The 22,807-nt window shown below is 38.8% G+C and overlaps 1 protein-coding gene across 2 annotated transcripts in view; it reads left to right on the top strand.

Annotated features, from left to right (window-relative positions):
• The window catches only part of EIF5B (eukaryotic translation initiation factor 5B), a 39,362-nt gene that overhangs the window by 14,218 nt on the left and 2,337 nt on the right, over positions 1-22,807 (top strand). For both annotated transcript variants that reach the window (XM_065049842.1, XM_065049841.1), the window contains exons 2-23: positions 1,658-1,783; positions 1,887-1,971; positions 2,360-3,005; positions 3,474-3,700; positions 3,882-4,032; positions 5,603-5,698; positions 6,873-6,959; positions 8,329-8,418; positions 10,147-10,442; positions 11,098-11,205; positions 11,341-11,451; positions 12,318-12,385; positions 13,557-13,698; positions 15,286-15,417; positions 16,067-16,249; positions 16,384-16,545; positions 18,916-19,047; positions 19,939-20,070; positions 20,179-20,255; positions 20,374-20,538; positions 21,513-21,651; positions 22,301-22,462. In XM_065049842.1, coding sequence (XP_064905914.1) covers positions 2,510-3,005; positions 3,474-3,700; positions 3,882-4,032; positions 5,603-5,698; positions 6,873-6,959; positions 8,329-8,418; positions 10,147-10,442; positions 11,098-11,205; positions 11,341-11,451; positions 12,318-12,385; positions 13,557-13,698; positions 15,286-15,417; positions 16,067-16,249; positions 16,384-16,545; positions 18,916-19,047; positions 19,939-20,070; positions 20,179-20,255; positions 20,374-20,538; positions 21,513-21,651; positions 22,301-22,462 — 3,156 coding nt within the window. In that variant the 5' untranslated portion in view covers positions 1,658-1,783; positions 1,887-1,971; positions 2,360-2,509. The remainder of the gene's footprint in view (positions 1-1,657; positions 1,784-1,886; positions 1,972-2,359; positions 3,006-3,473; positions 3,701-3,881; positions 4,033-5,602; positions 5,699-6,872; positions 6,960-8,328; positions 8,419-10,146; positions 10,443-11,097; positions 11,206-11,340; positions 11,452-12,317; positions 12,386-13,556; positions 13,699-15,285; positions 15,418-16,066; positions 16,250-16,383; positions 16,546-18,915; positions 19,048-19,938; positions 20,071-20,178; positions 20,256-20,373; positions 20,539-21,512; positions 21,652-22,300; positions 22,463-22,807) is intronic.

The following is a 22,807-nucleotide window of genomic DNA, read 5'->3' as shown; positions in this document are numbered from 1 at the left end:
TAAGATCCTAAAATACAGATCATCTGTCTTTTAAAAAAACAAGGAGTGCTTTGTTGCTTATTTGTGCTGTTGTCACATATAGACAGTGTTTGACTTGCTTATGCCAAATATTTTTGGATAAAATGAGTTTGTGAATGTCAGCATTCACTTACACTTGTAAAATGATTCTCTTGGTCCTCCCTCTCCTTTTGCAAAGAGAAATACAACTTAGGCTTATTGAATTTTGGAACCTATAAGGAATAATTATTTGATTTTCTTTATTAATATTCAAGTTTTGAGTTTGTATATTGTCAAGGCTCTGGTAGTTTAGAATTGACTGGTATCTTTGGAAGAAATTTATTTCCCTTATTTTCTGGATGTGGATTCAGGTAGTTGGTGGGTCAGCCTTCCGCTGATTTTCCTGTGTGGGTGCTGATAATTGAGACAGTGAGACTGAAACAAAGAACATTTTTTTGCCCATGTATCTAAGAGGGAGTTAGATGAGATATTAATAGCATCTTGATTAATTGGGTTTTGTAACTGCAAGCTGTGATAAAACTAGCATCCTAATATTTACTACTTTAGTAGACCAGTTTTGGGCTGAGTACTGAATTTCTAAGTGTGAAGCAGGCAATAAGTTCCCTTTCTTAGAGCTGCATTGTGAGTGTGATCAGGTGGAAAAACCTCTGGACACTAGACTTGGTCTTTGCTCAATTGTTGTGGTATGAGTCAAGAAGAGTGTGCATCTGGGTTACACCTATTGATGAAGGACAGGAAAAAAGCCACTTGTGCTTAGTTGCAGATGAGAGGTTATTTGTAGCAAGAAAAGAAAATCCTTTTGAAAGACAAACTTGATATAATGAGATCTAATGATCATATTTCAGATGTCTAGTGAAACTTCTTTTGCCTTTCTTAAAGCCTGGGAGAGGTAACGCTAAGACAAGCGGTGGAAATGATTGTTTGCCAACTGCACTAGTATTTTGTTATCTGCTCTAGGGTTTGGCCCTGGGATGAATTGTGTTCCTCCATGTGAATTCTAGCCTTGAAAGATAGTGGTAAAACTTTTCAGTCTGATGGCAAAGCATAGGAAATCATTGTCATACATTGGAAGCTGTGAAAAACTTCCACTTATTTGCTAAATAAAAATACAGTAGGTTTTTTTTTTGTTTGCTAAGGGGTGTTTAAAGGAGCAGGTAAGTGCTTCTGACTATAATTTCCTGGTTACTAAATTGCAAGATTTCTTCTCTTTATGCTTAGTTTTTACACTTTCTTTGTGGGGGCTGCTTTTCATCAGTGGCACTTACTGTGATTTGAAGGGCTAAACACTTTATCTTTCGGAGGAACAAAGTGAAACAGTCTGGTTATGTTCTTCCAAGAAGTTTTATCAAATCTGGCATCTAAACTTTTAAAGTCAGCGTTGCAAGAACTGAACATGTTTTACTGTTGCACCTCCTTTCAAGCAAACAACATGTGTGAAGGTTTTTCCTTTTTCTCTACTGTGTGGAATAAGGTAATAGTGCTTAATGGTTTGTTAAATGTGTTTTTTGCCCCGGCATCACTTATGTTTTGTGATTGATTTTACACTTTGAGACTTTTGTTTGTTTTATGCAGATGGCTTCTACTTATGTAAACTGAACATTTGAACTCTTGATAACCCTGCTTTCCTTTTGCGTTTTAGTGCAAAAGATGATATTGATATTGATGCCCTTGCTGCTGAAATAGAAGGTGCAGGAGCTGCAAAGGAGCAAGAGCCTCAGAAATCCAAAGGCAAAAAGAAAAAAGATAAGAAGAAACAGGATTTTGAGTAAGTTTGTGTGGTTGGTGGTGGTCTTTTCCTATTTGTATTATTTTATTCCATTATACAAAACCTCATTTACTTAAGTACCATAACTTCTTTCCTGTTTTAGTGAAGATGATATCCTGAAGGAGCTGGAAGAACTCTCAATAGAGGCACAAGGAGGGAAAGTTGACAGGGAACCTTCTACAGGAAAGGTGAATGCTGAGAGGGAAGTGGGGTATTTAATAGGAAATAGTTGAAATACTAGACACTTCTGTCACAGAAAAGTTCTAGTGTTGCAGTCAAGTTGGAGATCCTGTGTGAAATGTGCAGTTTGCATGTATTTTTAATTGTACTCTATCATATTTGCATAGTGAAGTCAATTGTGACAGATTTTACCAGAAGCCATGTTATCATACTGATAATTATTCAAAACCAATCAGAATAAATTTGTGGGATGAGGTATCGTACGCTCAGCAGGAACAGTTACTGCTTTCAGACTTTGTCTTCAATAAGTTTTTCTTGACATCTCTTAATGCTGCTGCTTAGCTCACACTAGCAACTAATTTTTCATGGCTGATTATTGAATTGGTTACTTAACAGGTTGAAAATGACAATGAAGAAAGCTTATCAAAACAAGATAAAAAAAGAAAAGGAAAGAGTAAAAAGGCCAATCTCGAAAATGACTATGACAGTGAGGAAGTGGAAGATAAAGATAAAAAATCCAAAAAAACTCAGAAGGCGAAACAAGACATGCTTTCTGGCAGCGATGATGATGATCATGAGACACAACTTAAGAAAAGCAAAGGGAAAACTCAGAAGTCAAATAAAAAGCACGATTTATTGGAAGAAGATGAAACTAACATTAAGAAAAGCAAAGAGCGTGTAGTGTCTTCTGGTGAAAGTGGCGATGAATCAGATGAGGTCTCCCAGACTAGAAAAGGACAAAAGAAAACCCCAAAACCAAAGTCTACTTCTGCTGCTGAAAGTGGGGATGATGAAGTAGAACCTTCATTCAAAGTAAAAACAGTGGCTCAAAAGAAGGCAGAAAAAAAAGAACGTGAAAGGAAAAAACGTGAGGAGGAAAAAGCCAAACTGAGGAAGCAGAAAGAGAAGGAAGAATTAGAAGGTGGTAAAGAACCAGCAAAATCAAAGGAAGCTCCAAAAAAAGCTGAAGAGAAGGCTTCTCCTGAAGTCATGGCAACCCCTGGCCCTGGGGAAAAAGGAGAGACTCCTGCAGGAACAGAAGGTTTGTTACATGGTTTCTAAAACTATAATTTAAACACTGCAGTTTTTGTAAGAAGGCCAAAGAGTTGGAAGGCAGTGAGGGTGACTTGCTGCTTTATTCTGCATCAAGAATACTAGACATTTGGTAGGCTTGTCTGCCTCTTTCTGCTGGCTGTTTTTTCTGGCCTGTAGTTTATTCAGGTACATGGGAAAACAAAAGCCAGATGGTGAATTCTCATTACAGTATGTGCTTACAATTCTGTATTGCAAACATCCTTTTTCACTTCGCAGTTACTCGGTTACTTTGAGACTTCAGGCCTTGACTATGTAACTTAGGAGACAGCTTTGTTTTTTTTATTATGAAGTGCTTATGTAGTAGAGAGCCAGTGTTCCTTGTTTGGTGTTATTTGTTATATTTGAAACTTTAATTGTATTTAGACTATCTTTAAAACTTCTGGGATCTTTAAATGTGTGCCTTCTCTTTCTGTAGCTGATGACAATGAGGGGGACAAAAAGAAAAAAGACAAGAAAAAAAAGAAAGGTGAGAAAGAAGAAAAAGAGAAAGAAAAAGAGAAGAAAAAGGGTCCCAGTAAAGCCACAGTTAAAGCTATGCAAGAGGCCTTGGCTAGAATGAAAGAGGAGGAGGAAAGGGCAAGAAGAGAGGAGGAAGAACGCATAAGACGACTGGAGGAACTAGAAGCGAAGCGCAAAGAGGAGGTACCGTGTATCTTAATCTCTGATAGAATAAGGGAGAGGGTAATCTTTAACCTTTACCCTTGCTGTGGAGTTGGTGGATTAGTCCTTGATGTTTCTTGTCAATAGAGTATACACTTGGCCAGCTTTTGTGTAAAGCATGCTTTAAAATTTCTGTGTGTTTTTTAACCTTTTTTTTTTCTAGGAACGATTAGAGCAAGAGAGGAAAGAAAGAAAGAAACAGAAGGAAAAAGAGAGGAAGGAGCGTTTGAAGAAGGAGGGAAAACTTTTAACAAAAGCTCAACGAGAAGCCCGAGCCAGAGCAGAGGCTACTCTTAAACTACTCCAAGCTCAGGGTAAGTAGTAAAGTGTAATGTAATAATAATAAAATTAATACTCCTTAGTGCTCTGTGGTGTGGTGTTTTTTTTTCTGTCTGGAGCTAGGAGGGCAAATAGTGAGTAATTCCATGTAAAGCTGGTATGTTGTTCAGGAAGGCAGTGTGTGTGGCATCCTCAGTTTTTTAAGTAGTTTTGAATGTCTTCATATTTTCATGGTATGCTTTAAATATCCAATCTTTTCACTTGCAGTTTAAAGATGTTAGTTATGGAACTTTTGAAAAATCACTTTTTTCCATTGCTTAGTCCAAAGGCCAGGAGAAGCAGGTAGGCTGTGCTGCGAGTCTTGTAAGACCAGTGATCTGGATCCTCTTGGATTAATTACTGTGGTAGCTTAAGCAAGTGCATTGTTTTGTCTCAAGGTAGCTAATGCACAGGAACGTATCCTCTCTCATTGGCTGCAGGAGAAGGGTATAGAGGAGCTTTCCTGCTTTTCCATCAAATATAATCTGTTTCCATTGCAGTGTATTTTAAGCCCATGTCCAAATTTGTTCCTGGTAACTTGTTTGTAGCTCAGGAAATAAATGAATTCCTGAGTGCTGAGTATCCTTCTTTTTGTATTTGTAGAGAATGCTATCTGACACTTTGCTAGGTAAGGGTAGGACTGTGTAGCTTGTATAATGTTTGGACCTCTTAAACACATACTAAGGCCATTTCTCTTCAGTTGTTGTTGTAGTTATTAGAATGCTTCTATTTGTTTGCTGCCACAACCAGTTTTTTGTCATATCTACACTGTTAATCACACAGTACCTGAAGGAATTTTGAGTGTTTCGGAAGTTGCGTCAGTAATTAAATTATTAACTCGTCTCTGCACCAAACTTCTGCTTTTAATTGAATCCCATCCAGCATTACAGGGCTATCTTACTGTTGAGTTGAAGATGAAGCTGATTAAATGAACCTGGCATTATTTTAGTATGTAAAAACATCTATGTTGCTAAAAAAGCCACCAACCAACCAAAAAAAACCCAAACCAACCGCCCAAAAAAATCTAACCAAACAAAAAACCCCCAAACAAATCCATAACAAAACCAAAACACAAAAACCCTAACACTGAGCAAAAGGGAAAACAGCCTTAAGGCTTTAAGAAGAGCTGTGCCTCTTAACTGCTCCAGGTTGTCTGAAACTGGGATGACTGGCAGACTGTTTAAGTGAGTTTTAGCATAGCAGACTTCAAATTGATATACACTTGTTAAATTTGAGGTATGTTTGTTCATGAAATCCCATGTAAGCATGTGATAGCTTCAAACCTGGAGTCTTAAAGTCAGATTGTGGTGTTTATTTTTTCTTTTTCTCCCTTACCTTTTATTAATAGTAATATAGCTTCTTTTTGAGAGCATTCAGAATATCTGAAGAATTATACTTTGCTCAAGTTTTGCAGCTTTTGAAAATTAGACTTTCTAAAAAGATAAAATCTGCATTGAACCTGTTTTTTACTCCACCTCGCAACTATGGCAAATTTGTTCTCATTTAAACCAAGGCTTATGTTTAGTGATTATTCACCTAGATTTTCTTTCTAACAATTTTTTGCAGGTGTTGAAGTGCCATCCAAAGACTCTGTGCCAAAGAAGAGGCCAATATATGAAGACAAAAAGAAAAAGAAGCAGCAGCAGACGGAAAATAAAGAAGGTGTGGTTTGCATATAGGGATACTTAATAGATTAGTCATGTTTCCCAAAGTGTTTGTGGAATCAATCAGATAATTTTAAACTAATTGCACTTCAGGATGACTTTCAGGTTCTTTTGACACACCTGCCCCCACATTCAAGTGCTGATGCATTAAGATCCTAAAGCTGTTTTGAAGGCTATGCAATTCTTCATTTTAGTCTACTTGACTGTTATATTTTTTCCTAACCTGGGTATTTTCTTTAGAATATCTAAATGTTTGAGTCATACAGAATGGCTGCCTAGGAATGTGAGGTTGAATGCTTTGTCTGCATATGTAGGTTAAATGTGATGTAGTGCAAGTAATAATGACTTGTAATTAAGTCTAAGTTGATGTCCCAGGATGAAAGGGGATTGATCCTAGTTTTAGTACATTTAAGTTGGAGACAGGTTTTTTTCTTGTATCTAAAAAACAGTTTTCAGTTTCCCAAATGTGAATAGTTCAGAGAGCTGGCATTTTTGAAAACACAGAATTTATTGCACTAGTTAGACACTGAATGTGTCAGAATTCTTTACTTTTGTGCTTCGTGGCTTTCTTGTGGAAGGGTTACTGTAGCTCTTCTCAAGACTATGTCTTAGTTTAAAAATGCCAAAATCTCCTTTCATTAGTTTTTCGTTATTTAGATCTTTAGTGTTTTATGTGGTTTGTTGTTGGTTTTTGTATGTTTTTTTGTTTGCTTATTTTTTACATTTGACATGAGTTAATTTGGCTACTCGCCACTTGAGGAATGTGTGTAAAGAATCGAGAATGGTGCTAATCTGAATTGTGTCAGTGTGGGTTTTTTAATATGAGGAACAGTAGAGCAAGAATGGCTAATTTATTAGTATTACTTAATTTTCTCTTTTCTTTTAAAGAAAGGGAGGTTTTTTAATGTTGAAAAGCAATGGTAATCCTCTTGGCCAATAACTGACCTATCACATAAATCTATTTAACTACTTAGAAAGCCAAATGTTTTTCAAATGAGCTACATGCTCTTTGTTTTAGCTCAGTAAGTGGGAGTTTAGTTCGTTTGGCGTTATGTAAATTCAGATTTTGTTTACTTGTAACAGCACAGCTTAAAAATAGAACTTCAATGTGAAGGTGTTCGTCTAAGTTGCTTTGCACTTTGGAAGAGCAATTTGCTTTCTTGCAATTTCAGAAAGTGTGGAGGTAACTTCCCCAGCTGAAGACGCTGTGGAACTGGAAGCACCAGTAAAAGAAGAGATTCCTCTTCCAGTAGAGCCTGGTTAGTAGTAATGCTAATAAACTTAAACATGTAAGGCTGTGTGGCAGTACTGCATGGTACCTTGCTGGATGGGGGCTAAATGGCCATCCTTTCTTGAGGTAGTTGTTTTATTTTCTTTTCCTAAGGGAGGAACTGATGAAATTTTATGGAATAAAAAGACATGAAGCTTCAAAATGAAAATGTAAAGGTCCCTTACACAGGGTGAACTCGATTGTCTTAAGCAGCTGTCTTAAATAAGCATATTCAGTGGCACCCTAGACTTTTCATTTGCTTTCTAAAAGGCTTTTTGTCACTGGTTAGGTGGGGGTAGGGAGGGAATATGCTGCTTCTAGTATTGATACTGCAATATTCACAGTGATCGTGTTCTTGATTCCAAATGTTTTGCTTTCACAAGTGTGGAATGCAGTGGGTTTGGGTTAGTTTGTGAAACTGCCTGGTGAGTGATTGTGCCCTCATTTTTGCCTACGCATAGTACTTGTTTTGGCAAAATTACATTGTACTGGACTTCTTCCTCAGCAAGGAGGCTGTTTCAGTTTTGACTCTTATTCTTCAGTCAGACAAATAGAAAATTTCCAGCAGTTTGAAAACAAAGCTGAATGTGTACTCTAATTCTAGCTTGACTTATCTCTTGAAGGAGCAGTTCCATTGCCATGAAAAAGAAGGGCTCACTGGCAGAACATTAGTTCTGAGTTGATATTCTAGCAGTCTGGAAGTGAAATAAAGAGCTGAAATTTCAAAGTACTCCATGTGTTGTAACATATTGTTTAATGCCTCTTCTATTTGTCTAAGAGCTGCAGTCCCTTTGCATATCTGACTGAATTCCTGCTGGAATTAATATATTTAATGCTTCTGGAATCCATGGTGTAATTACGTTATGTCACCTGGAGTCTTAAAATAGCACTTCTAATAGACAATTTGTTATTTTCCTGCTAATTAAAATGAATACTGTAACCCAAGTTGTTTTCTTGTTTCTCTGTTACTTTGTTACACATGGCTAACTGTTAATTCAGCATCTCCTCTCATGGTTGTGGTAGAGGTTCGTGTGGCGGGCGTTGTGCAGGCACTTGCATGAGATGCAGACAGGAACTAGATGTGTAGCTCAGCTATGTCTTCCAAAAGTATGTTTTACTAGGCAAAGATGCTAGCACTAGAAGATGTATTTATTGATTGATTGATTTGATTGAGGAGAGAACCCTGGAGGTTATTTCTGAAGTGTGCAGCATTTTCTGTTTAGGGAGTGTGGAGATAATTTGGTAGAATTTTGGTAGCAGCAAAATTGTAAGTTGCAATTGTCAGTATGTCAGAGGCAGGGTTCTCTAAAAATGTTTTTTGCTGGACTGTTTCTTTTCCTTTAATGTTCATTTCTTAGTTTCAGAAGAAAAGGAGGAAGAAGAAGAAACAGAAGATGCAGGTTTGGATGACTGGGAAGCTATGGTTAGTGATGAAGATGTGGAGAAAGGTGGGCATATAAATACCAAACAGATGTGTTTTCTGATTGAGAGGTTTCTTTGGGCTCAGCTTTTTGTTTTGTTTGAAAACAATATTGTATTTAGATTCTCCCCCTACCCCATTAGATAAATTGTGAGGGAAGTGTGATGATAGATAGAAGATCCTCTTCTCAAAGGCGGAGCTTTTAAAAACTGTGCAAATACTGCCTAAGATGACCCTATGGGAAATACTCATGTGCAGTTATCACCTAAAATCATTTGGAATCTTTTGTTTGTTTTTATGGGAGTAAAAATCCTCTCCACTTACTGTGTTTAACCCAGTTCTGGGAATTTAGGGAAACTTTTTGCTTGGCACTGTGTTTCTCTAGTAACCATTCCAAAACTGTAACAGTTTTACTACACAAATCTGGCAAGATCTAGGAGAGTACCTTTGAGACAAATTCCCAAAGAAGTTGATGACTAAGATGGTGTGAAAGTTAGTGTGCATGTGGTACAGTAAGTTCTAGATACCTTCTCTCATCTGCTTCTTTGAGAGGCAGGTGTAAAGAATTGGCAGAACATTCATATTCCTGTGCATATCTGCCAAAGCCCATATTTTGTGTGCTGTCAGCAGCAACATTTATGGAGAAGTTAGAGCTGTACAAGAATGTAGGGGTAACTGCTCAGGGGTTTTCTTGCACTGGTGGAGAAACTGTTGGCGCAAGTCTTTGTTTCTTAAGATCGAAGACTATTCGTCAAGTATTGTTTGACTTGCTCAACCCTATGCATCCAGTGCTCTCAAGTGTAATGCTTTTATATACATGTATGTACAGCAGTATGGATTTTGTTTGAGCACGAGTGTGTGTTTCTGTGGTGCTGGCCTGTTCTACTTCGAGTACTGAGGGCAGCTCACAGTCTGGAAAGTCTGTTTTAGTCTGTCACCACTGTGCTAGAGATACTGTCGCATCCCACTTGTTGCTGCTTGGATTTGAAGGATCTGCCAGTGTGATCCAGAAGAAGAGCGCTCCTGGGAATTAGATTTAGTGTATTACTAAGCTGATGGACTTTCAGCATAGCAAGGAAACATAAATAATCTCTAAGGACAGTGAGCCTCCTGGCAGCTCTGTAACGAAGAGAATGCACGGCTTCAGATTCATTAGCTTTCTCTTAGGATTTTGCAAGTATGATAAATAGGAAGCGTTCAAAGAAAGAAAATTACTCTTCTTTTGTAGTTACTTTTGCTTGTTTACTGAAGAATTCCTTTGAAAATATGAATCTTCTCTGAACAGTTGAGGAAAACCTTAATATGAGATTTTTCAGAGATGTGCAAGAGACCATGTGTTCTGATTATTGCTTCTACTTAGATGTGCATTTCTGATCAGTAATACACAGAATCCATATTGTGTTGAATTTGGAGTATTTGGGCTTTCTGCTTAAAGTCATTAGTGCATTCATTCCTTTATGAAGTGCACACAGCTTTAAAGAATGTCACTTCATCTGAATATTGGTAAATGATGTCAAGCGTAAGTGTGCTGATAATATTATTCCTCTCCCAACCCAAGCTCCTTCTGCTTGAATGGATTCTAAATACAAGTCAGCAGCTCTGAACACATTTTTTTTATATTGAAACTTAAAAAATGATCTTGCCTAGCACTTCTTGAATGGAACCTACTCTCAGTCCTCACCCTTCTATAGCAGTCTCTTTTTTGTACTCTTCCCCACAAGTGTGAATTTAGATAATTATTTTCTTTTTTTGACAGAGAGCAAACCGGTTCACATTGAAGTCAAAGAACAAAATGAAGTGGAGGAGGAAGAGGAGGAAGAAGAAGATGAGGAGGAAGAGGAAGAAGAGAGTGAAGAATCTGAAGATAGTGAAGGGAGTGAAGATGAGGATGAGAAGACTTCAGATGAGAGAGAGGCAGACTCCCAAGCTATTGGGAAACAATCTGTGGAGAAGAAGCCCAGCAAGGAAATTAGCTCTGATTCAGAGTATGACTCTGATGATGACCGCACTAAGGAGGAGCGAGCTTATGACAAAGCTAAACGGAGAATTGAGGTATTAAGACAAAGCTTTATTTGAACAGCTGGACCCTGTGTTGTATAAGAAACAACTTAATCTTCAGTTCATTGAAAAGCCTTTAAAACCATATTTGTCAAAATGATGACTGTGTCCTGACTAATTTTAAGGCAGGTCCAGAAAATTGGATTAATTACGAGAAAATACCTGGTTTTGCCTGAAGATGGTTTTAGACATCTGGTTTTAGACAACTTGATTGCAAAGAATGTGCACTTCAGTGTTGTTCCCCTCCACCTTTCCCCCTCCTGGAGAAAGAGGCCTTTATCCTTTACAGATACATCTTCTAAAACTCCAAAATATGTATTTCTAACCTGTTCAGCATTTTTGTGACTGTTAACATGTTTGGTTTCCTTACTCAAGATGCTTCTTTAGAATGCACGACCAACAAAGCCACATGTTAGTGGATATAACGACTTAGCATACTACACTGTAACCAAAATAAAAAACCCCAACCAAACAAAAACTTAACTATTAGCTTTAAATTTTTTGTTTACCAAAACAGGGATGACAGACCCTGAGTTACATTGAAAATTTAAGTCCCACAGTTAACTCTGTTTTATGTATGTAATCAAGTCAAGAGGTGAGCTGTGAGTTTTGATGTATATTTACCATTTTTTCTGTGTCTTTTACATAGAAGCGGCGAGCTGAAAACAGCAAAAATATGAACACTGAAAAGCTCAGAGCACCAGTTATCTGTGTCCTGGGGCACGTAGACACAGGCAAGACCAAAATTTTAGATAAGGTAAGATATGAGTGTGAAGGCAGTGCCTGTGCATCTTATTTATGCATGTGTTTTTTTGTGGTTGAAAACAGAAAGAATTCAAATGTACTCAGAGAGTCTCTTACATGTATGTATTTCTGGTCTTTTTGTCTTTAGCTCCGGCATACTCATGTACAGGACAGTGAAGCTGGTGGTATCACTCAGCAGATTGGTGCAACTAATGTTCCCCTTGAAGCTATTAATGAGCAAACTAAGATGGTGAAAAATGTAAGTTATAGCACTTCAAAGGCTTTTTTTTTTAAATTATTATGAAATGTAAAATAATTAAGACCTTGTGAGATTTCCTGACATGGACAGACGTACCTTTCCCCTGCATCTCTAATATTGGGGTTGACTGCTTTTTAATTCCTATCCTCCTCCCCCAAAGGGGAGGCTGTCTCATCTTGCATTTGATACATTTGGTTTTAGTTAATGCATTGCCAGCTCTTCAGAAAAATACACTAATACTGCTTACTCTGTTCTGGATAGTACACATATGTACATAGACTGCTTATTTGTCAATGTTTTGACTGGAAATTGAGACTTCTGAAACTTGTGTGTATTTTCTGTTTAAAACTTAGCTTGTTGCTTTATGTGCCAAAATTGGACCAGTTTCTGAGTGATGGATTTTATTGTTTTGCAGAAATAGTAACTGTTCTGTATTGCTTGTTTTGGATACTATATGCTGTATTGCTTGTTTTGGATACTATATGCTATTTTGCTTGCAGCAGCTGGCTGAAAAACCTTGGAAGTGATAGCTTTTTCCAAGACTTTACTTGATTTATTAAAAATGTAAAGTCAGTGGAGAGGAGGAAATATTCAAGACAAGTATGATAAATCTCACTCGCCTGAACCTTTTTATCCTCTGAATTTTAGCTGAGCTTAAGGCCACTTAATATCTAGGGGAATGTGCTGCATCTTTTCTTTAATATTGAAATGAGCTTGACTGATTTGGTTTATGGAGGGTGCTGGCCTTTCTTAAAATATGCATCTGGATTTTTAAGTGAAGGCTGTCAGTAATGCTGCCAGCTCTGATGTGGTTTTTTTCCTTCTTGTGTGATCTTTACAAGATGGCTAATATTTTGAAATGTTAGTTTGACAGAGAGAACATAAAAATTCCAGGCATGCTGATAATCGACACTCCAGGACATGAGTCTTTCAGGTAATGTTTTCTCACAATATAGTACTTCCCAGATTTGATGGCTAAAGTGTCTGGATATGTTTTTAACAGAGTGCTGGGTCTTTGCCTAATGTATTGTGTTTCTTCTTATTTAAAAACAAACAAACCCCAACCAAACAAAAAAAACCCCAAACAACCTGAAGTAGAGGAATAAGTGGATTTTCTTAGTTGGCAGATGCGTTGTTAATCTGGTTAAATGCTGACCTTTTGTATCTGATTAATTTTCTGTCTTTATGCCATTTGAGCCATGAATATCTGAAGAAGCATATAAATAACTTTTTTCTTAATAGTTAGCATAAGAGGAAAGACATAAGCAGAGCATTAGCTGGAGAAGAAAAAAGGAGGATTTCAGGTGACCCAAGTACTCTCCTATGAAAAATTAAAACTTCTGTCCCAGCCTCTGGTTCATAGTGGCCTGGTTAAGGTAACAGAGTTCATAAGACTGGAAGTTTGCAATTGCACAAGTCAGCTGAGTCTTCGCAGAGATCACATGCTGTACAGGAACACCAGTGGCGTGCAGGCAAGCCACTAAATCAGCTTTTAAGTTTAAAACATCATGTGCACAACTCCACTCACTGAGGTAGAGCTCGGGTGAAATCTCCAAATGGAAGGATTAAGACTTTGATGTGACATTCTTAAACATAAACCCCTGCAAGTGTTGAAATGCTGTGTCGTATGGCACTTGGTAGCGTTGTAATCAGTTCCTTGGCATCACACTGCTTAGAGCTCGTTGTCTTCTAGTCAGGTTTTGTTTGGTACCAAGGATGCCTGATAATCTTAGTGTTTATGTAGTACCGTATAACAAATGGTCTTGTTCAGATTTTGCACTCCTGTATTTCGCTGTGACATCTCAATTCTCACACAGGAAAAAATCAGAAAGTATCTTAACTTGCAAAAATATATATAATAGGAAAACTCCTGGGAGAATAATAGTTTCTTATTTTTGCATACACATACTTGAATATATTCTGTTAAATGAAATTTGCAGAGTGTAATTTGAATATTTTTTGATGTAGTTTACATTTTTGAGGGAAAAACTACTTGATCAGCTTTAGCTTTTTATTGGTCAATGTAAGTTTGACATTGTTTGTATTTTTATTAAAGTTCTGTTGCTACATACTGATTTTTATTTATTTTTTTTCCAATGCCACAGCAATCTAAGAAATAGAGGAAGCTCACTTTGTGATATTGCTATACTTGTAGTTGACATCATGCATGGTTTGGAGCCACAGACAATTGAATCAATAAATCTGTTGAAATCGAAGAAATGCCCCTTTATAGTAGCTCTCAACAAGGTAGACGAGCTTTTTACTCTTAAGTTTGTTTTTCTACTCTAATAGTGTATTTGGCATCTGACAATTTTCTGTGTGTTTCCATGAACTTGAATTGTTTGTGTGAAGTCCGAAGCGGTGGCTCTTAGATCCCTCTGTGTTTTTTATGTCATTGATGGCTTTACAGGAGCTTTACAGAAAAAGTCTATTAGTTTTTCTCAGTCTCCTTGCTGCTAAATTTCTTTACTGTATAGAACTTCTGTATGTTGTTCATGCTTCTGGAAGTTGTATGTCAGTTGTGCGTTGGCTTTTGTTGCACTTACGTGGATTTGTGTGCATTTTTCTGATAAAATTGAAAGAAAAGCTTTATGCTGCCAAGTCTTACTTCATTTTAGCTACTGATACTTGTTAGTTTGACTGAACTACAACGCTGGCTTTTAAGCTCATGGAAAAGTAAAAAATAACCAGGATCGCTGGTGGGAAGTTATTTCACGCTTTGCAATATTAGATGGTAAAGCCAGTTATTTTCAGCCTTGTTTTTAGAAATCCTCTGCATGAGAAATTATACTGGCTATTTGTGATGACTTACGTGAATTATAATAAGGAAATGGCACGTGTCCAATGGCTTTGGATGCTACCTGACATGCTGACAGAACTTACAGAAGTGTATTCCCATGCAGTGTAAAAACTGCAGTATACTTTAAGAAATGAAATGAGCATCAACACTGAAGATTAGAACTGAGGAAGCCATTATCTCATTGCTAGAAACAGCTGCTTTAAAAGAAAAGACAAAACAAACACCCTCCCCCCCAGAAAACCCCCCCAAACCCTACACCACACCAAACAAACCCAAACAAAACAACAGAAAACCCCAAACAAACAAAAACATAAAAAACAAAACCCAAAAATGAAAACTATTGCATGGAGAAGTGCTAAGGCCAGTGGCGAGCCTGAGATTAAACAGCCAAAAGTTCTTACATTTCAGGTTATAGTTCTATTACCTGACCAGGTTATAATCCATTTTCTAAAGATGTCTTTTCAGTTGGTACAACAACTATAGGGGTTCTTGGACTAAGTCTGTCCTGCTTTGAAAACTTACTTAGAGAAGCATATCTGAAGTACGCAGTTGTCTTTTGAACAACCCCCCTGTGATCCATTCTCTGTAGCAAAATAGCAAAGGGTCCAAATTCACCAGCAAGTTTTAAAAGTTCTTTGTAAAACTAGTACAGTTTATTTAAAAAAAACCACAGCCCTTCGTGGTGTTTTTTGTGGATGTGAAGCAATATGTGGGTCTCTTTCTTTTGAATGTTTTACCTTAACCTTGATGTAATTAATGTATATGACCTTATCCTGTATGAACCTAGATTATTATAGCTTGATTTTTTTTTTTAAACCTGAAGTAGTATTGCTATAATGAAATACTGTCTAACATTGGGTAAATATATAAACAGAGATAAATATAGCAGCTAAAGCAAACAAAAGGATTTAATTTGATTACTGGAGCAAATAGATGATGTTAGCTGGTAAAGTATTTCTCATGCATGATGTGGCATTAGCATGAAGATGCCCCATAGTAAGTTGTGTAAGATGACATATTACTGTGTTTTCAAGATTGATAGGTTATATGACTGGAAAAAAAGCCCAGATACAGATGTAGCTGTCACCCTAAAGAAGCAGAAAAAGAATACGAAAGATGAATTTGAGGAACGTGCAAAAGCTATCATAGTGGAATTTGCGAAACAGGTAGGCTGGAGTAGTCAAGGTTCTTTGGTTAACGAAAGTGATAGTCAAGGTGGTGGGTGGGTGGCTTGTGTCTGTGTTTTTGTTCTGGGTTTGTGGGTGGTTTGTTTCCTTTCTTTCCACAAAACAACTTGGAATATCAAGAAAATGGTTGCATCTCTTCTGAGACGTTGGTGTTTACCTCTCATAAACCAAACTTTGTTGTTAAATCCCTTTTAACTGCTCCATCCTTAAGAGTGCAGAAGAGTAGCAGCTAATTGCTGTGTGTGGTCAGTGGAGTCACGAATAGCAGATTAAGTTTTCTGTCCCTGTTCTTTCCTTCCTGGGGAATCACCTGAGAGAGTCCCATCTGTCTCTTGTTCCCTTGGATGCTGGTGGGGCATGAATCCCATCAGTTCTGGGAACTTCTGTGGGTGACATACAATGCTGTCTAGAAGCTCGATGTGGTAATCAGCTTCGTAGAGTTCTCATACTGCTTCCAAGTGTGGGCTGGGGCTTCGTGTTGCATAGCATACTGTCAGCAATGTTGTTGTTTTTAAATTGGGATTTAAAAAAATGCAATAGTAATAGACTGTGGTTGAATGTTACTGTTAATACTGATGTGTGTGTATATATGTTTTTTTCCCTATGTAACTATTAATCCTGATTCTAGGGCTTGAATGCTGCCTTGTTCTATGAGAATAAGGATCCCCGCACTTTTGTTTCTCTTGTACCTACCTCTGCTCACACAGGGGATGGCATGGGAAGTCTGATAGCTCTTCTCGTTGAGCTAACGCAAACTATGCTGACCAAGAGACTGGCTGAGTGTCAGGAGCTGAGAGCTCAAGTCATGGAGGTAATTCAGCAGCTGTTCTTTGAAATGCATCTAGAAATTCCTCCCTTCCCTGCCCCCTTCTTCCTGGTTTAAAAAAAAAACAGTGTTTGAAAAGCTTAAAAATGGAGTAACTTTTTTTTCCCCCTTTCATTCAGGTTAAAGCACTGCCAGGTATGGGCACTACCATAGATGTTATTTTGATTAACGGACGCTTGAAAGAAGGAGACACCATTATTGTTCCTGGGGTAGAAGGTCCTATAGTAACTCAGATTAGAGGCCTTCTGCTGCCTCCTCCTATGAAGGAGCTACGAGTTAAGGTATGGAAACCAGTTAGTGTATTGACATTTAGAGAAAATACAGAACCAGGGAAAAATATCAAGTTTATAAATTGAAAATGTAGTAGGGTGTCATTATATGAGCAATATCTTGGGATGACTTAAAGGGGAAGACGGTGCACAGCTGGTGTTTTTGTGAATGTACTTGCATATACCTCTTGGTGTGTCTGTTACAACAATGGCAAAGGAGAGGATCGAGGAGTTGCCTTGCAATGAGGATTAAGATGTGCATGCTTTAATGAGGGATTCGAGCATGTGGCTACATCTGGGAGGGAGATACCCAGCCAAAATGGAAAGTGGAGTGTATTAGTGCAGTGACTTCTGAGCTAAGGTGTGTATTATTAGTAAAAGTGAGTTTTAAATAACAAAAATCATATTCACTTAGATTTGAGAAAAGGAACATGTGAGTTTCCGCAGGATCTGCAGCCTTTTGTCATTTTCAAGAGTTGTTGGAGGTTTTGCTGCCCTGGTCTTAACCTGGGGAGAGACACTGAATTTGAGATCCTGCCTGTATTGCTTTCCATGAAAGGAGAAGAGCCACAGAAATGAAAGGCTATAAATACATTAATGTATACATTAATGTATACAATTCAAAGATGATGAAAAGAATTGCTCTGTGTGTGTTTGTTTTCTCCTGCTTAAAAGGGAAGGCATAAGTGTCTGAACAGATTTTGCTTAAGGCAAAAAAACCCATGCAGGTAACCTAGATGAATGTAATAGGACAGGCCTTAAAGGTTTGTTTTAGAGGTGGAAAAACTAGTACTGGAGTCCTAATCTAAGGCTGTAACAATTGTGGTGTTGTGCTTCATTTCATTGGAGAACTGAGTCCCTGCAGGCCACTGTAGTCTTTAGTGTTTAATTGAGTTCTTTCCTGCAAACTTAGATACTCTTGTGAAGTCATACTAATTATTGCTGCAGCCTGGGTTGAGGTTGGCATTCTCTCTCTGCTGTGGTGGTCCCCTGTTGTGAGTCTGTGGCCTCGGGGGTGCTGAAGGAGGCGGTATTGATGTTGAGGCAGAATCTGAGCAAGAGTTTCTTGGCCTTCTTCAAACAGGAAGACAAGAGCCATGCTTGTCACTTGTGTGTGTGGGACTCTAATGGAGCTGTGGGGTAGGACAGTGGCCTTGGAGAATCTAAGTCAGGCTTCCTGCTCTGGAGCACAGCTTTGCAGTAATAACTTGATAATAGCTGGAAAGGGTGAGAGAAAAATTGAGTTTACGCTTAGGTTATGTTCTCTGCTTTATTGGATGCTGTTGAGCATAGTATGGTACCACAAGAAATGAATTGAAAGCATTTCCATCTATTTGCTTGCCTTTATTTAAAGCAGAAGATAAACTGGTATGTGATACTCATCTGAGACTGTGACTTTTTTTGTGGGACTGAATAGCAATGTAACAGATCACAGGTTCCCGTCAACAAGATTTTCAGACGAATTTCTGCACTTTGGTGGAAGATGGAATATAGGGTAGCAGCACCAAGGAGGATGCTGGATTTGGGAACCTTTAGCTGGGGAAGTGGGTCTAGAAGAGCTGGATGTTTTGAAGCAGACAGTGAGGATACATTTCAGTTCAGCTGGTCCTTGGGGAATTGTCATCCTTGCAATAAGACCGGAGTTTTGGGATGGAGGGGCTAAAGAATAGAGGCTTTCAGGAACAAAGTGCTTACTGAGGCAGGCAGCTGCCTTACAGTTTCAAGAGAAGGATGAAACATCTCCTAAACAAAACAAATGAAGAAACAAACCAGAACAATCCCTCTAACATTGATTTAAAGCTCTTCAGAAATAACTGCTTCTGCGATCTCTTAGGGCCATGCCCTGTGTGGGGAGAGATCTTTGAGGTTTCCCTGGGTGTGGAAATGGAGCATGGAACTCCATACATGAAGAGGCTGAACAGGATGCCCCGGTGCAGGGATGAGACATCTCTTCCTGTTCGGAGCCTTGGGCTGTGTCAGCTCAGCTTTAGTTGAGCTGTCAGCATCTTCTCCTACTTCTCTATGGGGCTGATTTTTTTTTTAATTTATTTTTTTTCAATGAGCAGGTTCCTATCACTGCTTGCTCATTTCTATTATGTGTATTCCTTTTTGGCCTTCTCCTGTGTTTTTAGACGATTCTGCTTGCCCTGCTTGCCTTATGAGGTGTGGTAGAGGGCAGGTATCTGATGGGAGAGGAACTTGCAGACTGAAACATGCACACCAGGAATGTCAAGTAGAGAAAATCACCAAAGAAAGATGCGAGCTGCTAGATTTCACTGTTGTGTTCTCTGCTGTGCTTGCGGGTGTCAGGTTCTTCAGGTGCTGTGTGTTGCTGCGTAGCATCTGCATGAACTCTTTGCTAGTGTGTATTTTCCTTTTCAGAACCAGTACGAAAAGCACAAAGAAGTTGTTGCTGCTCAAGGTGTGAAGATTCTTGGGAAAGACTTGGAAAAGACACTGGCTGGTTTGCCGTTGCTTGTAGCTTATAAAGAGGATGAAATCCCAGTGCTCAAGGTGAGATGGCCAATGTGGAAGTGAGACACTTGAACTTGGAGTTAACTGAGCTCTCTGGTGATGAAGCTCATTCAAATTCAAATGTTGAGAGCGCAGTATGCAAGTAACTTGCTTGTTTTGGTTGTCTTTTAAAAACTGTTACAGTAACATGCTGTGTGTCCATGTGAAACAGAAGCGTTGTGATGTTTTCACTATTCTGACCTTTAGCTTTTCCCCCAATATTTTGCTGGGGTGTCTCTGGTGCTAGAATAAGGTTTGAAAACAGGTATCATAGCATAGTTTGACTATATGTTAATTACTGATTTGGTATTTGCAGTAATTTTTGCATATATTTCAATTACATTATATTAGGCAAACATCTGCTAGTGGAGTTCTTCAAACTATCATAATTGCAAAGCTTCTCTGAAAGCAGCACAATGGCCTTTATGCTCCTGCATCTTTTGTTCTGTACCTGGGCGTGGAGAGTGTTCAGAATCCTGGCCAGCTCAGCTTTTATTGCTGACCCTCAGGCAATCCAAGTTACTGCCACACACCATGGCGGGTGTGCTCACTCAGGCTCACCCGCAGAAACGTACAGTGCTGGGGAGAGCAATGCGTAGTCTGCAGGGAGATGCTGCTGACTCCCAAGATGGGCATCTCCTTTGTGTTACATGATCACCTTCTTGCAAAATCCTCAAGTCTGGTTCAGTTGAGACTTTTCTAATGCCAGAAACAAGCAGCAGTGTGTCACAGGGCTGTGTGTGACCTGTACTGCAAGTCTGTCAGTCAGTACCTGTTAGTATGGTTGTCACATACTTTCAGCAGCTCATGAACAGAAAGGTTTTCTACCCTGAGGCGTAAATGGCAATAGGACTAAAACTGGCTTTTTTTTCTCCTTTTTGTTTCCTAAAGGATGAACTAATACATGAACTGAAGCAAACATTGAATGCAATCAAATTAGAAGAGAAAGGTGTTTATGTCCAGGCTTCTACTTTAGGCTCTTTAGAAGCATTACTTGAATTTCTTAAAACATCAGAAGTGCCAGTAAGTACTTCTGTGCTGCAACTGATATTGTTTGTAAATTTTAGCTAGTAACTGTTCTGTTTTGCTTCAGAAAGATTAGTGACTGATCTGTGTGGCTTTCTTCAACAGTATTCAGGAATTAATATAGGTCCTGTCCATAAAAAAGATGTTATGAAGGCATCAGTTATGTTGGAGCACGACCCACAGTAAGTCACTTCTTTGCTTACCACGTCATTAAATGCATGGTCGTGTTTCAGCAAGGCCGCCTCCTCAGCTCTGGTTCAATGATCTGCCTAGTAAACTCTGACTTATTTTTACTTACAGATACGCAGTCATTCTAGCATTTGATGTGAGGATCGAACGTGATGCACAGGAAATGGCTGATAGTTTAGGAGTTCGAATTTTTAGTGCTGAAATAATTTATCACTTATTTGATGCCTTCACAAAATATAGACAAGACTACAAAAAACAGAAACAAGAGGAATTCAAGTAAGTAAGGACAATCCTATTCTGGGTGCTTCCCAAATAACAGTGTCTCAATTATTTTGTTATAAATGAAATTGCATTTAACTTCTTGTTTCTATATTATTATTGAGCACGTAGTTCTTGTGGGAAGGAACAAGGAAGAGGACAGGACAATATATTGATGGTTTTAAAGAATTCAGTGCTCCAGTCTAATTGTTTACTTGTGGGATTAGGGTTAGTAGGGTGAGAGCTGTGAAGCACTTACAAGGTTTAGCTAAAACTATCATGTAATGTGGAGTGTTCTTCAGGTTTGCTTTGTGTACTTGGGTTCTGTTCCTAGTTTGTGATAGATGGGTTAGTTTTGCAGTTAAGAAAACAAAACTAAAGGGATTTGTATTCTGTTTCATTTTGTGCAGTTCCAGTGTACAGGGTTTAATTCTGACTGCAGTAACATGAATATGCAATCACTTAAGAATTTGTAGGGGCCCAATATTAATTTTTGGAATCTGTGACACTGGGTGGTCCTCAGCAAAGTAAGCATGGTCAAAATAAATGAAAATGTATTTAATTCCATATATTGATCCTGATTTGTGTAGCTCAGCATTTAAACATATTTGTTCACTTTACAAACAAAAATCTTGAGTTCTTGGAGCCCTGGTGATAGGTTGAGGCATAATATCTCTACTCTTACGCTCTTCTGAGATGCTAGTTACACTGTGAAATTACTATTCCTTTGGTTTTGGTCTTAGTTGACTGCTCACATCAGTCAAAATAAAATCTATGCCAGCCATTCTTGATTATTGTTCCCTATAGGTCTTGAAGATCAAGTGTTGATTAGAATTAGCAAGATTGGAAAAAATTCTTTTTGTACTTGATTTCTCCCCAAGTGATGCTCCTAGAATAAAAGCCCAAGAAGTGTGGGAAAAGGCAGAACTGTTGATGTTGTGTACACTGTTCTAGCATCTATTTCAAAATGCCTTTTCTTTGTCATCTTCCAGGCATATAGCAGTGTTTCCTTGCAAGATGAAAATACTCCCTCAGTTCATTTTCAACTCCCGTGACCCAATAGTGATGGGTGTAGTGGTGGAGGCTGGCCAGGTGAAGCAGGGGACGCCCATGTGTGTACCGAGCAAAAATGTAAGTAACCGCCTCTTCCAGTGGATGTTGGATCTGCCTGGTGGCTCCTGGGATGATGCATCAGGAATGCTGGTGTGCCTTTCCCCAGGGTACAGGGTTCTGGTAGGAGATGAGATTCAGGCTTTCAGATCAAGTCTTTCTTGCTGTTCTCTGCTGGAAGAGCTGGGTCCTGTAGTGGGGTACAGCCTCTGGGCTGCTTCAGGGCCCTGCCAGAAGTGTGGCTGGAGGGTGTTTGCCAGTCACCCTCCCTCCTCCTCTCCCCTGCTGCGATTTCTGTATTGCAATATAAAGTAACGAGCAAATTGTCATTACTGGTAGCTAATAAGGGGGGGAAGTCAACTCCTGACATTTTAAAAGACCAAACTGATATCCTAGATGGATCTATATATGGTTTGATGTCGCTGCTCTTTTCAGTACATATTCAGTGTGTCTGGCTTTGTCAGCTCTGAGGCGGCTGCTCTGGTAGTGCCGTACATCGTATCACAGAATCGCAGAATGGTTGGGGTTGGAAGGGACCTCTGGAGATCTAGTCCAACCTGCCTGCTAAAGCAGGGTCACCTGGAGTATGAGTGAGTCTGTATATCTAAACAAGAAGAGTGCGTGCAGAGATTTTGTGGACCTGTCTTACAGCTTCTTCATTGTATTGCAGTTTGTTGATATTGGAATAGTTACAAGTATTGAAATAAACCATAAACCAGTGGAGGTTGCAAAAAAAGGCCAAGAAGTATGTGTTAAAATAGAACCTATTCCTGGTGAATCACCTAAAATGTATGGACGACACTTTGAAGCAACAGATATCCTCGTCAGTAAGGTAAAAGCAATCTGCATTTTTGGAGAGGGCTTATGACATGGTGGTAGCTTGCTTGAAGTGGACATGTTGCATGAAGCCTGTAAAACATACCCTAGGAACCTTCTGTCAGGGATGAACAGACACTTGAAATGGCTCATAGGTGGCATCATTCAGCTGAGGTTTGCTGTAGCCTTGTTCTGAGGTTTGTAGTAGTGCCCCTCCAGAGGGCCAAGGGAATGATACGCTGCTACAGCTACAACTACCTTGCAGGTTACTACACCTGAGAGGGTAAAATGGTAAATGAGCTATTTGCATACTGGTGTATGTAGCTGCTGCTCAGAGCAGCACAGCAACCCTGGCAGCATC

Source organism: Columba livia, chromosome 1 (assembly GCF_036013475.1).
Source record: "Columba livia isolate bColLiv1 breed racing homer chromosome 1, bColLiv1.pat.W.v2, whole genome shotgun sequence".
Taxonomy (NCBI): Eukaryota; Metazoa; Chordata; class Aves; order Columbiformes; family Columbidae; genus Columba; species Columba livia.
This window is presented reverse-complemented; position numbering and strand designations above follow the sequence as displayed.